At 43.3% G+C, this 15651-nt stretch overlaps 1 protein-coding gene across 2 annotated transcripts in view; it reads left to right on the top strand.

Moving 5' to 3' along the window:
• Positions 1-14991, top strand: part of LOC110525519 (breakpoint cluster region protein) — a 38451-nt gene extending 23460 nt beyond the window's left edge. For both annotated transcript variants that reach the window (XM_021605695.3, XM_021605694.3), the window contains exons 10-24: positions 1975-2096; positions 2233-2398; positions 2583-2702; positions 2896-2971; positions 3070-3174; positions 3321-3395; positions 3919-4016; positions 4109-4240; positions 6453-6512; positions 6846-6955; positions 10474-10613; positions 11003-11137; positions 11289-11394; positions 11536-11698; positions 13019-14991. In XM_021605695.3, coding sequence (XP_021461370.3) covers positions 1975-2096; positions 2233-2398; positions 2583-2702; positions 2896-2971; positions 3070-3174; positions 3321-3395; positions 3919-4016; positions 4109-4240; positions 6453-6512; positions 6846-6955; positions 10474-10613; positions 11003-11137; positions 11289-11394; positions 11536-11698; positions 13019-13108 — 1698 coding nt within the window. In that variant the 3' untranslated portion in view covers positions 13109-14991. The remainder of the gene's footprint in view (positions 1-1974; positions 2097-2232; positions 2399-2582; positions 2703-2895; positions 2972-3069; positions 3175-3320; positions 3396-3918; positions 4017-4108; positions 4241-6452; positions 6513-6845; positions 6956-10473; positions 10614-11002; positions 11138-11288; positions 11395-11535; positions 11699-13018) is intronic.
• The last annotated feature ends 660 nt before the right edge of the window (positions 14992-15651 follow it).

Here is a 15651-nt window from a genome sequence, read left to right as displayed (position 1 = left end):
CAGGCAGGCAGGATTATTAGGATCTATTCCTGTAAACACTGGCTCTTTTCTTTAACGAGTCCGACACGAAGGATATACTGCTTTCTCGGGAACTGCCCAAATCCCCGTCATTTGCATGGAGAAAAGACGGAGAAAAAGGGGGAGGAGGTTGGGCTGCCTTCTGAGAATTCGTAGGCAAGTGATTAAACCCCCGCTGCCATCCGTTCTATTGGCCAATGGGGTGTGTGTCTATTTGTCAATAACAGCTGATGCTCGATGTCTAATATTAAAGAAGTCTCGAGGTATTGCTCGCCTGAGGTAGAGTACCTTATGATAAACTGCAGACCACACTATCTATCAAGAGAGTTCTCATCTATATTATTCGTAGCCGTCTATTTTACCACCACAAACCTATGTTGGCACTAAGATCGCACTCAACCAGCTGTATAAGGCCATAAGCAAACAAGAAAATGCTCATCCAGAAGCAGCGCTCCTAGTGGCCGGGGACTTTAATGCAGGCAAACATAAATCCGTTTTACTGAATTTCCACCAGTATGTTAAATGTGCAACCAGAGGAAAAAAACTCTAGACCACATTTACTCCACACACAGAGATGCATACAAAGCTCTCCCTCGCCCTCCATTTGGCAAATCTGACTATAAATCTATCCTCCTGATTCCTGCTTACAAGCAAAAACTAAAGTAGGAAGTACCAGTGACTCGCTCAATACGGAAGTGGTAAGATGACGCGGATGCTACGCTACAGGACTGTTTTACTAGCACAGACGGGAATATGCTCCGCGATTCATCCAATGGCCTTGAGTATACCACCTCAGTCATTGGCTTCATCAATAAGTGCATCGACGAAGTGCGCGGACCAACTGGCAAGTGTCTTCATCGACATTTTCAACCTCTCCCTGACTGTGTCTGTAATACCTACATGTTTCAAGCAGACCACCATAGTCCCTGTGCCCAAGGAAGCAAAGGTAACCTGCCTAAAATTATTACCGCCCCGTAGCACTCACGTCGGTAGCCATGAAGTGCTTTGAAAGGCTGGTCATGGCTCACATCAACAGCATCATCCCAGATAAGCTAGACTCACTCCAATTCGCATACCACCCCAACAGCTCCACAGATTACGTAATCTCCATTGCACTCCACACTGCCCTTTCCCACCTGGACAAAAGGAACACTGATGTGAGAATGATATTAATTGACTACAGCTCAGCTGGTAAGGGTAGGCAACAACACGTCTGCCATGCCGATCCTCAACACTGGGGCCCCTCAGGGCTGTGTGCTTAGTCCCCTACTGTACTCCCTGTTTATCCACAACTGTGTGGCCAAACACGACTCCAACACCATCATTAAGTTTGCTGACAACACAACAGTGGTAGGCCTGATCACTGACAATGATGAGACAGCCTATAGGCAGGAGGTCAAAGACCTGGTTGTGTGGTGCTAGGACAACAACCTCTCACTCAATGTGAGCTAGACAAAGGAGCTGATTGTGGACTACAGGAAAAGGTGGGCTGAACAGGCCCCCGTTAACGTCGACGGGGCTGTAGTGGAGCGGGTCGAGAGTGTCAAGTTCCTTGGTGTCCACATCCCCAACAAACTATCATGGTCCAAACACACCAAGACAGTTGTGAGGAGGGCACAACAACACCTTCCCCCCCCCCCCCCCAGGAGACTGAAAATATTTGGCATGGGTCCCCAGATGCTTAAGTTAAGTTCTACAGCTGCACCATCGAGAGCATTTTGACCGGTTGAATCACCGCCTGGTATGGCAACTTTCAATAAATTCCCTGGTTTTCCCAAAATCACAGAATTTTGCAACCCAAGTCACGTGATTCATCAGAGTACATTTGTTTATGAAACCCACTCGACAACTACTGATTCTGTGTTCTGTGAATTGATTGAATGAGGGGGTTACGGGTGTGAATATGAATAGATAAAATATCCAATGAATGTGTGATTCCCTGTTTTGCCTCTGTAGAACCGTCAGCTGCTGAGGGACTGCTTCATGGTGGAGCTGGTGGAGGGATCCAGAAAGCTTCGTCATGTCTTCCTCTTCACAGACTTACTTCTCTGTGCCAAGTTGAAGAAACAGACTGCAGGGTAAGTGTAGATTTACTGATGGACCAGATGGTTTGTTTAATATCCTGGCTGTGGTGTTCCTTACGTCTGTCTGTCTGCGTGTGTGTGTGTGTGTGTTTGATGGTTCTTGTGTGTGTGTGTGTTTGTCTCTCTCCAGGAAAGGCCAGCAGTATGACTGTAAGTGGTACATCCCACTGTCAGACCTCACCTTCCAGACCATCGAGGACTCGGAGGCCACGCCCATACCCCAGGTCCAGGACGAGGAGATTGACGCCATGAAGATCAGAATCTCACAGATCAAGAATGAGCTCCAGAGAGAGAAGGTGACAACAGACATCAGAAAGAGGGGAAGTCCCTATAGTGTTATAACAGATCACTTTATTATAATAATGTTGAAGCACTTGACCAGATCATGACTTCATAAGAGCCATTAATGACTGAGACAGTGCTATACATTGAGACGGCAGCAGCTGTCTGAGTGCTCGTCTTCTATATGCGTCTGTGCAGAGAACCACTAAAGGAGGGAAGGCGATAGAGCGTTTGAGGAAGAAGCTGTCGGAGCAGGAGTCTCTGCTGCTGCTCATGTCCCCCAGCATGGCCTTCAGAGTGGCCAACAGGAACGGCAAGGTGAGCCAGCCACTGACTGATTCCTCTCTCTCTGCACCTATGGTCCTGCAAGGTCATATCTAACAACTACACAGTTCATTGTTTGTACTTTGAAATATTTTGGTCGAGGATCTGCTGCCCCCTACAGGTGTAGAAATGTGGTACAGCATTGGTAAGATGTCTGTTGTATTGTATATTCCTTTGTGTGTTTCAGGGCTTCACATTCCTCATCTCATCAGATTACGAACGTGCAGAGTGGAAGGACATCATCCGCGAGCAACAGAAGAAGTGTGAGTGTTCTCTGCAACATAAGCAATGCTTGTGACAATCCCATAATTGAGCTGATGGTGGCCGTCAGTCTCTCTCTGACCTCCATTCCCTCCTGCAGGTTTCAAAAGCTTCTCTCTGACCTCCCTGGAGCTGCAGATGCTCACCAACTCATGTGTGAAGCTTCAGACGGTCCATACTATACCAATGACCATGAATAAAGAAGGTAGGCCATTGACACAACTGATACAGTATTAGTAAGGATGGAAGGCTGGTTAGTAATGCCACACTTATTAATAATAAGAGAGGGAGATGTTTATTAGTATTGTTTTTGATTTAACAACTCATGACTTTTCCCTCTCCTCTCTTTAGAAGATGAATCGTCTGGATTCTACGGTTTTCTGAATGTCATTGTTCACTCTGCATCAGGCCTCCAACAGAGCTTGAGTAAGTGGCTCAGTTTTTGGTGTCCTACCCTGATCACCTTGAATGGAGTATAGCCAAGGCTGTCCTTCCCTTCCGCTGTCAGTCTCCTCCAGTCCGGCTGTCACCTGGCAGTCAGCAGACATTCCCATGGGGAGCAGCTGCTGGGGAACAGTCAGAACTCTGAGGATTAACAAGGAACACTGTGGTCCGGCCACAGCTGGTCTGGATGGAAAACCCCTGTCGTTTCACTCTTTGTCCCAAATACAGTCACGCGTACAGCTCAGATGCATACAGTTTTTCTTATTTTATAACAAATCTGACCTGTTAATCCAGATGTAAACATACTCTGGAGAGGAAATATTATCCTCAGTACTTACCAGATTCAGAGGGCATGGCAAGTTGTATTGTGAGGATTGTCATAAAGTATGGTTTAACAGTGTAGGGCAAAGTACATGTATACTCCTCCATCCAGGTCTTACTGTGACTCAGTGTGTATCCCTATTAACCACGCTAACTCCCATGAACTGTTTCTTCTTCCACACAGATCTCTACTGCACTCTGGAGGTGGACTCCTTTGGCTACTTTGTGAACAAAGCCAAGACACGAGTGTACAGAGACTCCACACAACCCAAGTGGAACGAGGTGAGGATGCCACGTGCCAGTTAGTGTCCTGTCTATTCAGCCTTATCTGCTGGATTGATTTTTACGTGGTTTTTTTTGCTGTTTCCCTGCAGGAGTTTGAGATTGAGCTGGAAGGCTCTCAGACTCTGAGGCTGCTGTGTTATGAGAAGTGCTACAACAAAGCCAAGCAAAACAAGGAGGACGGAGAGAACACAGACAGGATCATGGCCAAAGGACAGATACAGGTACGGAGTGAGAGTATGAAGCACATTTTGTGTTGCCTGTCACGCTGGTCTACAGTGTCAACAGTGACATAGCTGAATTAACTAATAGGCCACAGTGGTGAAAATGACTTATCTAGTATACCAGCCCCAATAGCTGCCCTGTCTGTGGATAATCCCACCATGTGTGGTTCTGTGGTGTGGAAAAGGAAAAGGACTGTGGGGGATGCTCCTGGGTCACCTCAGCCTGACTGGTGATGGGGTGTTGTGACAGAGGGGGATTACAGTTGGGAAGGGAAACAGGCTGGCCAAATGTAGCCCCTGGTACATATCTATCCAGTGAGACAGAGCGGGACCCCTCTCAGAAGAACCCTGAAAACATCCAATACAGAACATTGTATGTTTGTCTTTTGAATAGACAATGTGCTGATTCTATTGTCTTTTTGGACAATCCACAACCAACGTGGTCCCACACTTCAATTCAATTGTGTGTGACCCTCTGGCCTGGGTCTGATCTGTTTGTGGAATTTGAGATAAGTGCTGATTGGAGAGGCAGTCTGAACATTGTGTGTGCCCAAATGTTTGGGGATTAAAAAGAGACAGATCCGATGTGGGAGGGTTTGGTTGAAAGGAGAAAGGGTCAGACAAAGGCGCTCAGTTAGGAGGAGCCAGTAGACCCAAAACATATCTACCAACTAACTGGTGACTGATGAGGATCCTGTAGGAGGCTTGGGGTTGTAGTGCTCATAACAACCTCTGAGCAGCCGCCAGCGTGTGTCCATAATCACAGGAGGAGGGGATTCTCAGGAGTTAATCCACAGATCCATCTGGGAACTGGAACAACAGGGAGGCAGCGTGGTCGAGTGGCTGCCTTTGTTCAACTTATTTTTTATCTGGCGTGGAAGGATTGATAGCATGACAGGGTTAAGAAGTTGACAGGACACACACACTTGTGGGGGACTCTACTGGACCACTAAAAGACTATGCGGGCCTCAGGATTCTTTGAGACAATCCAATAACCATATCAGATCAGAGGGATCCATGCTGTTAGTTGGGGATTGTTTAGGACAGAGTGGCTGATTTGGAAGATTATTTTCTGGACTGCTGTCTTGTTTTGTTTGTCCCATTGTTTGGTACAGTACATTAGTGGGGAAAGTAGAGTGTGAGCGACTGAGTCTCAACTAAAAGAATGGGTGAGACCTGTACTGAAGAGCTGATTCTGGATCAGACCAGCAGTCAGTTCACTAGCAGCTGTTCTCTGGAGGATGAGGGGGACACAGGTCCCAGGAAGCCCCCAGGCACAGGGGCACGACTGTGGGGCAAGGTCCGCAGCACTCTGCTCAGACAGAAGGTAAAGACATGGCACACATAAGAGAGAGAATGGTCTTTCTTTATTTTTGTCATGGATGGTATTTGATTAGGAACATTAATAGAGGGTAGGGTAGATATTTTAATATGTACATACATCCTTAGTTGGTACATATTTTAAGTATCCTTGAATGTGTTATATTCTCATACTTAATACTCTATTCTCTTTTGATAAGTCCACTGCCTTATGTAAGAGAGATGTCCACAGAACAAAAAGATTAAGATTATCAGAGTTATATTGAGTGTCTGTTGGTTCCTTGGCTGAGAGGACATCTGTCATGGTAGGTCATCTGAATACCATGAGATGATGTTATCACAACACTTGTGCCTGACCCCTAGAAATAACTGTTGGCAGCTTGGTATTAGTCAGATGATTAAAATAGCACAGTAACTTGAGTTGACACTACTCAAACATATGGAGTTTATGTAAGGATGAGGGAAAGTGATGGGTAACTGATATGTAAGACCCAGGCTTACTGATTGGAAAGAAATGCAAAATAACCATCTTCATCATTGAAACAATCCTTTTGTCCAGTTTTAGCTTTTCTTCTGTGAAATTATAATTTCCTTCTAATATGGACAGTTTCATTAAGTTTGATTTGTTCTGCTTTAGTCTCTGATCAATTGGAAAGGATCAAGAGGCTAACTGTGCGAAACATTCTTACAAAGCAGGATTTTGAGTGGTTTAAATATCTCATTGGTTCTTAATAATACAATGTATGTCATTAATACAGTACTATAACATGTCTGTACTGAGATAAAGACTGCATCAATCCCACAGCATCATGATGTCCATACAGCGTCTGTCTGCACAGCGTTACTGGGTCAGATGATTTCTCTGACTGACAGATGTCTCCATATTTTCTAGCTGGATCCCCAGACCCTGCAAAGCAAAGACTGGCAAAGAACAGTCATCACCATGAACGGAGTATGTAATACCAGCATAGAAAATGCTAAATCTTCACTGTTTTGCACAAATCTTTTCCAAAACCACAACATCTTACTGTTTTTTATTTTGCAAAGGGAGCATTTTTGGCACCACTTTATACTCCAGTGGCCAGTGTAAACATTGTTGAATAAGTTATCTAGGCCTGTATAACATGGTAATTACAATGGTTTTTCCCATGATGATTACTGGGGTATAAAGACTTTTCAATATTAAGTGTGACCCCTGTATTTACATGTACTGTGTTGATGATGTTACATGCAATAGTCTTCATTTCTCTGACTGCTGGCTAATTCTTAACTTCTCTTGGTGCAGATTGAGGTGAAGCTGTCAATGAAGTTCACCAGCAGAGAGTTCAGTCTAAAGAGAATGCCCTCGCGGAAACAGTCAGGCGTGTTTGGGGTGAAAATAAGTGTTGTAACCAAGTAAGTGAATGTGTCTTTGTTAGCCTCTGTATAATCTCAGCACCCAGAACCAAATGAGCTCATGTCAAGCCTGTCATGAGAGCCTCAGTGTAATGCATACCACATTTCTGTGACCAACACAGATCAGACCTAATATTGCCAAATGAATGGGATACCTCCTCCAACCTCCTTCACTTTCAATGTAAGGCCAGGAATAACTCTCAAAGACATGCCTTGTTTGGGTTTTTCTATTTTCATAGGGATCCCAAGGCTCTCATGATCATTTGTAAAGTAACTCTAAACTCCAGTCACTTATGGGCAGCTTTTATTTGAGAAAACATCATTTTATAGTGCTGAAGATGCAATACTGCAGGTCTTTTTAGTGTTCACTTTACTCTCTTTACTCTCTAAAAGGCAGCGGCCATTTCTCCATACTGGGAACAGGTTTTACATACTGGGGAACAGGTTTTACATACTGGGGAACAGGTATTACATACTGGGGAACAGGTATTACATACTGGGGAACAGGTATTACATACTGGGGAACAGGTATTACATACTGGGGAACAGGTATTACATACTGGGGAACAGGTTTTACATACTGGGGAACAGGTTTTACATACTGGGTTTTACATACTGGGGAACAGGTTTTACATACTGGGTTTTACATACTGGGGAACAGGTTTTACATACTGGGGAACAGGTTTTACATACTGGGGAACAGGTTTTACATACTGGGGAACAGGTATTACATACTGGGGAACAAGTATTACATACTGGGGAACAGGTATTACATACTGGGGAACAGGTATTACATACTGGGGAACAGGTATTACATACTGGGGAACAGGTATTACATACTGGGGAACAGGTATTACATACTGGGGAACAGGTATTACATACTGGGGAACAGGTATTACATACTGGGGAACAGGTTTTACATACTGGGGAACAGGTTTTACATACTGGGGAACAGGTTTTACATACTGGGGAACAGGTATTACATACTGGGGAACAGGTATTGCATACTGGGGAACAGGTATTACATACTGGGGAACAGGTATTACATACTGGGGAACAGGTATTACATACTGGGAACAGGTTTTACATACTGGGGAACAGGTTTTACATACTGGGGAACAGGTTTTACATACTGGGGAACAGGTATTACATACTGGGGAACAGGTTTTACATACTGGGGAACAGGTTTTACATACTGGGGAACAGGTTTTCCATACTGGGAACAGGTTTTGCATACTGGGGAACAGGTTTTACATACTGGGAACAGGTTTTCCATACTGGGGAACAGGTTTTACATACTGGGTTTTACATACTGGGGAACAGGTTTTACATACTGGGTTTTACATACTGGGGAACAGGTTTTACATACTGGGTTTTACATACTGGGGAACATGTTTTACATACTGGGAACAGGTATTACATACTGGGGAACAGGTATTACATACTGGGGAACAGGTATTACATACTGGGGAACAGGTATTACATACTGGGAACAGGTTTTACATACTGGGGAACAGGTTTTACATACTGGGGAACAGGTTTTACATACTGGGGAACAGGTTTTCCATACTGGGGAACAGGTTTTCCATACTGGGAACAGGTTTTACATACTGGGGAACAGGTTTTACATACTGGGAACAGGTTTTACATACTGGGAACAGGTATTACATACTGGGGAACAGGTTTTACATACTGGGGAACAGGTATTACATACTGGGAACAGGTTTTACATACTGGGGAACAGGTTTTACATACTGGGGAACAGGTTTTACATACTGGGAACAGGTTTTACATACTGGGAACAGGTTTTACATACTGGGGAACAGGTTTTACATACTGGGGAACAGGTTTTACATACTGGGGAACAGGTTTTACATACTGGGGAACAGGTTTTACATACTGGGGAACAGATTTTACATACTGGGGAACAGATTTTACATACTGGGTTTTACATACTGGGAACAGGTTTGACATACTGGGGAACAGGTTTTACATACTGGGTTTTACATACTGGGAACAGGTTTGACATACTGGGGAACAGGTTTTACATACTGGGAACAGGTTTTACATACTGGGGAACAGGTTTTACATACTGGGGAACAGGTTTTACATACTGGGGAACAGGTTTTACATACTGGGGAACAGGTTTTACATACTGGGTTTTACATACTGGGAACAGGTTTTACATACTGGGTTTTACATACTGGGGAACAGGTTTTACATACTGGGAACAGGTTTTACATACTGGGGAACAGGTTTTACATACTGGGTTTTACATACTGGGGAACAGGTTTTACTTACTGGGAACAGGTTTTACATACTGGGGAACAGGTTTGACATACTGGGAACAGGTTTTACATACTGGGTTTTACATACTGGGGAACAGGTTTTACATACTGGGGAACAGGTTTTACATACTGGGGAACAGGTTTTACATACTGGGAACAGGTTTTACATACTGGGGAACAGGTTTTACATACTGGGTTTTACATACTGGGGAACAGGTTTTACATACTGGGGAACAGGTTTTACATACTGGGAACAGGTTTTACATACTGGGGAACAGGTTTTACATACTGGGGAACAGGTTTTACATACTGGGTTTTACATACTGGGAACAGGTTTGACATACTGGGGAACAGGTTTTACATACTGGGGAACAGGTTTTACATACTGGGGAACAGGTTTTACATACTGGGGAACAGGTTTTACATACTGGGGAACAGGTTTTACATACTGGGGAACAGGTTTTACATACTGGGTTTTACATACTGGGAACAGGTTTTACATACTGGGGAACAGGTTTTACATACTGGGGAACAGGTTTTACATACTGGGGAACAGGTTTTACATACTGGGGAACAGGTTTTACATACTGGGAACAGGTTTTACATACTGGGGAACAGGTTTTACATACTGGGGAACAGGTTTTACATACTGGGGAACAGGTTTGACATACTGGGGAACAGGTTTGACATACTGGGAACAGGTTTTACATACTGGGAACAGGTATTACATACTGGGGAACAGGTTTTACATACTGGGGAACGGGTTTTACATACTGGGGAACAGGTTTTACATACTGGGGAACAGGTTTTACATACTGGGGAACAGGTTTTACATACTGGGGAACAGGTTTTACATACTTGGTTTTACATACTGGGGAACAGGTTTTACATACTGGGTTTTACATACTGGGCAACAGGTTTTACATACTGGGGAACAGGTTTTACATACTGGGGAACAGGTTTTACATACTGGGGAACAGGTTTTACATACTGGGGAACAGGTTTTACATATTATATTATTAAACAGATATTATATTGAAACAGAAAAAGAATCTCAATATAGTTTATGCACTACCACAATACCTAAACACCAGCTGTGTAGTCAGAAATGAGACACCCAGTTGTGCAGTCACAGGTAACAGTAGTGTAAAGCACTGGACTTCTCGTCTCCTGCATTGATCCTGTTTTAATCCTGGTGTATGTGTGTGTTTGTGTGTGTGTCCTTGACAGACGGGAGCGTTCTAAGGTGCCCCTTATCGTGAAGCAGTGTGTAGAGGAGATCGAGCGCCGGGGCATGGAGGAGGTGGGAATCTACCGGGTCTCAGGGGTGGCTACAGACATCCAGGCCCTGAAGGCTGCATTTGATGCCAGTGAGTACACAGACCTTGGATCTCCTCCATAGCAAATAATACGCAGGTTGACGTTTATTGTCATGAGTCTTGTACTGGAGGCAGAACTGAGCGATTTTCCCTTAGATTGGCCAACTGCAAAATCAAAATAGGCTAAATTGTAAAAATTCATGACAATAAAACATTTGTTTTTTGTCCTCAACATAACTTTAATCAGATGTTATGACTTTGTGTCTGTGACAGCTAGTGAGCACTCTGCAGAGTGCCTCCATAACGTGACCAATAACGCTAACCTGCAAATAATACAGCAGGAGGTATACAATGTCATTAATGGATTGCTATTATTTATACCGTCCTGCAGCTTACTGTTCCCCCATGATTATCATTCATTTCCTTCCTGTGATTGACAGACAATAAGGATGTGTCGGTGATGATGAGTGAGATGGATGTGAATGCAATTGCTGGAACGCTGAAGCTGTATTTCCGTGAGCTGCCGGAACCTCTTTTCACAGATGACCTGTACCCCAACTTCGCTGGAGGCATCGGTCAGTCTCTCCTTGTAACCTTAAAGCCTACCATTTGCTTTTCATATTGTCATAGTGAATACAGCATAAGCGTGAAATTTAACATACCATTAAACATAGATCAGGTAGTACAGTTACCATAAAAAAGCTAACTAATTGTATCCTCTTTCAGCCCTGTCAGACAGTGTGGCTAAGGAGAGCTGTATGCTGAACCTGCTGCTATCACTCCCAGAACCCAACCTGGTCACCTTCCTCTTTCTGCTGGACCACCTGAAGAGGTATAGTCCCCGAAAGTGGCATCGTATTCTATTCTGTCACATGAATACAGTCAGATAGCTGTAAAATACTCTTGCTAATCTCTCCTTCCTTTTTCTCTGCATCCCACAAGCTGAGACTTCCTCTCATCTGTGTTCTTACAGGATTGCTGATAATGAGAGCGTTAACAAGATGTCTTTCCACAACCTGGCCACGGTCTTTGGCCCCACCCTGCTCCGCCCCTCTGAGAAAGACAGCAAGATCCCAAGCAATGCCACACAGCCCATCACTATGAATGACAGCTGGTCACTGGAGGTTATGTCACAGGTACTATAGTGTCTTTTGAAAGTAAGCTTCGATGTTGATTTTTGTTGCTGAGGTAGATTGAGGTACACCACATATTCAAAAACATGTGGACACCCCTTCAAATTAGTTGGTTCTGCTATTTCAACCACACCCGTTGCTGACAGGTGTATAAAGTTGGGCACACAGCCATGCAATCTCCATAGACAAACAGTGGCAGTAGAATTGCCTTACCGAAGAGCGCAGTGACTTTCAACTTGGCACCGTCATAGGATGCCACCTTTCCATCAAGTCAGTTCGTAAAATTTCTACCCTGCTAGAGCTGTCCAGGATAACTGTAAGTGCTGTTATTTTGAAGTGGAAACGTCTAGGACCAACAACGGCTCAGCCATGAAGTGGTAGGCCGCACAAGCTCACAGAACGGGACCGCCGAGAGCTGAAGCGTGTAGAAATCATCTGTCCTCGGTTGCAACACTTACTACTGAGTTCCAAACTGACTCTCGAAGCAACATCTGCACAAGAACTGTTCGTCGGGAGCTTCATGAAATGGGTTTCTATGGCCTGGCAGATGCACACAGGTCTAAGATCACCATGCGCAATGCCAAAGGGCAATGTAAAGCTCGTCGCCATTGGACTCTCTGGATCAGTGGAAACGCGTTTTCTGTAGTGATGAATCACACTTCACCATCTGGCAGTCCGACGGACGAATGTGGGTTTGGCGGATGCCAGGAGAATGCTACCTGCCCGAATGTATAGTGCCAACTGTAAAGTTTGGTGGAGGAGGAATAAAGGTCTGGGGCTGTTTTTCATGGTTCAAGCTAGGCCCCTTAGTTCTAAATCTTAATGCTACAGCATACAATGACATTATAGATAATTCTGCCCTTCCAACTTCTGTTTTAGTATGATAATGTCACCGTGCACAAAGCAAGGTTCATACAGAAATGGTTTGTCGAGATCGGTGTGGAAGAACTTGACTGGCCTGCACAGAGCCCTGACCTCAACCTCATCAAACACCTTTGAGATGAATTGGAACGCCTACTGCGAGCCAGGCCTAATCGTCCAACATCAGTGCCTTACCTCACTAATGCTCTTGTGGCTGAATGGAAGCAAGTCCCCGCAGCAATGTTACAACTTCTAGTGGAAAGGCTTTCCAGAAGAGTGGAGGCTGTTATAGCAGCAAAGGGGGGACCAACTCCATATTAATGGCCATGATTTTGTAATGAGACGTTCGACGAGCAGGCGTTCACATACTTCTGGTCATGTGGTGTATTTGTAGAGCCCATAAGTCTGTGCTATGATTCTAATTATCCCTTTCCTCTGCTCTGTCCCTTTCCCCTTCTGTAGGTACAGGTCCTACTGTATTTCCTTCAGCTTGAAGGTATCCCAACACCGGACAGCAAACGTCAAAGCATCCTTTTCTCCACTGAAGTATAGCGGGAGCATGGACATTTCCATATGAGGAAGAATTTGACAAAATTTTGCCTTCCATGGTAAACTGTTGGCTGTGACCAAGAATGGCTGCGGCAGGAGCTAATTAACAACTTTCTGTTCAAAGTGTTACCTGAACGTAACATTTTTAGTCGGTCCAAACTTAGCTCCAATTTGAGAAAGCTTAGGCATAACTTTAAATTATGTTTTTGCTTAACTTGTCTCATATGTTTATTCAACTAGAAGTAATAATTTTGGGCCAACTAAATAATTATTTTGGGCCAACTAAAAATGTTACGTTCAGGTAACACTGATTGAAAAGTTGAGTAAACTAAAAAAAAGGCTCTGGAACCAGTTACTTAGTAATAATTAGTTGAATCCAAAAAATGTTTTTACTGTGTGCTGAGCAGCAATGGCTGGATTACAGCGCAGCTCCTCGAAATGGCCACCAGATGGAGTTAACAGCACATTCCAAACTAGAACTAATACTAATACTTCATTACCGTGACCAAAGCCATTCCAATATGATCAATGATCCTAATGTCATCCTTACCTTGTTGACATCAAACAAACGTCAAACACAAAGAAATCCATTGAATGTGGTCAGATCAAAGCACAGGCCATTCCTTTATATGATTTTCAAAGGTAATAATAGTTTAACCAGATGATGGAAGTGAGGCAAATTGTCAACTCCATGATGCAGCTGTTGCAAAAGAGAAAAACATTCTCTACTACAGTATATTGCACACTGATATTCTGATTCATTTGGGATCTTTAGATATTTATACTTTCATTGTCATTACCACATATTAGGTGTGCTGAGCACTTACAGATAGTGTGTCAAAATGTATTTATGTTACTTATATCCGACAATCAGGTCATTTTAGAGGTACTGGTTATCCACTAATGAGCACAATTCTCAAAACCCGAAAGATACAGTAGTTAAAATCCTTATTATGGAGCTAATTCGTTAGGCCTGTTTCATTGTGGAATCATGTGCCCCCCCCTCCCCCTGTTGAAGCACATTGTAGGAAAACTGTATTCACCAGATGTTTATGCAAATGCTGTCTTTATTTTGTAAGGAATGTGAGATTGATCACACTTTTAAGTAGGTATATTTAACATGCAGGCATGTTGACTTAAATATGTTTTAAATGTTTTTCTCTTCAACTGCTGTCTATGTGATTTTTGAGTTAAGAGATTTCTGCCAGGTTATAAAAGTGGACCACAACCGTTTATCAGAGTTTTGTTATCTTATAAAGGTCCTACATTGGCCTTAAGCATTTCCTCTTTAGGATAATTTATATTTTGATCTGATTCACTTAGAGCTCATTAATCTGAAAACGCCATCCCTTTACAGGAGGAATTTAGTTTTTATTTCAGAAGGGTTAAAACCACAGACTGTTCAGTGTTGTCACGTGGAACTGAGACAGAAATAGCACTGAACTAAGCTTTGTCTCTTTATTACATTTTAGTGGTAGCCTACCCTACCCTGGTATTGATCCACTAATATTCAAATCTCCTGGGTATGAAAACAAATATGGGCATTGTGAAGGGCACCATTGTCTTCTGTTGTGTTATTTTGTTTCTAGTAAAATGTATAATGGGGTTTACTGTTCTCTGCCTGGTGAGCTGTAACTTCGAAAGCTCTTGGAAAATGTATCTGTGCTGGCAAAGTGAAAATCATTCCAAATGTTTACAGATATCTGAATTGAGATGTTACGCAAGTTAAGATACCATTATAGCACATATGAAACTGTTAGGCTAACTGACTGTTTGTATGTAGCCTATCAGCAATCACTTAATTGACATCTCTTTTTCCTTCCAGACACTGTTGTAGTCATTATCCCAATCATTTATGTATATGTACAATAAAGAGTTGATTTCCATGTGCTTTGTATTTTTTTCTTGATTTTCTGTCGTCTGAGAACATAATTGAACTACATTTGTTTGTTCACACATTGTATGTAGGTCTACTACACCGTATGTTGATGTTTGTTCTCTTTTCCTCACAATGTATTAGCTACAAATATTCTTCAAAACAGCTGCATGAGCTACAGAGATGAAATACATGTGCTTCATCAATCTGTTCTGGAAGAGCTGCAAAATCTGGACCCCTACAAATCAGCCGGGCTAGACAATCTGGACCCTCTCTTTTTAAAATTATCTGCCAAAATTGTTGAAACCCCTATTACCAGCCTGTTCAACCTCTCTTTCGTATCGTCTGAGATCCCCATAGATTGGAAAGCTGCTGCGGTCATCCCCCTCTTCACTCTAGACCCAAACTGCTACAGACTTATATCTATCCTACCCTGCCTTTCTAAGGTCTTTGAAAGCCAAGTTAACAAACAGATTACTGACCATTTTGAATCTCACCGTACCTTCTCCGCTATGCAATCTGGTTTCAGAGCTGGTCGTGGGTGCATCTCAGCGACGCTCAAGGTCCTAAACGTTATCATAACCGCCATCGATAAGATATTACTGTGCAGCCATATTCATCCACCTGGCTAAGGCTTTCGACTCTGTCAATCACAACATTCTTATTGGCA

Source organism: Oncorhynchus mykiss, chromosome 6 (assembly GCF_057628025.1).
Source record: "Oncorhynchus mykiss isolate SJ-2025 chromosome 6, ASM5762802v1, whole genome shotgun sequence".
Taxonomy (NCBI): Eukaryota; Metazoa; Chordata; class Actinopteri; order Salmoniformes; family Salmonidae; genus Oncorhynchus; species Oncorhynchus mykiss.
This window is presented reverse-complemented; position numbering and strand designations above follow the sequence as displayed.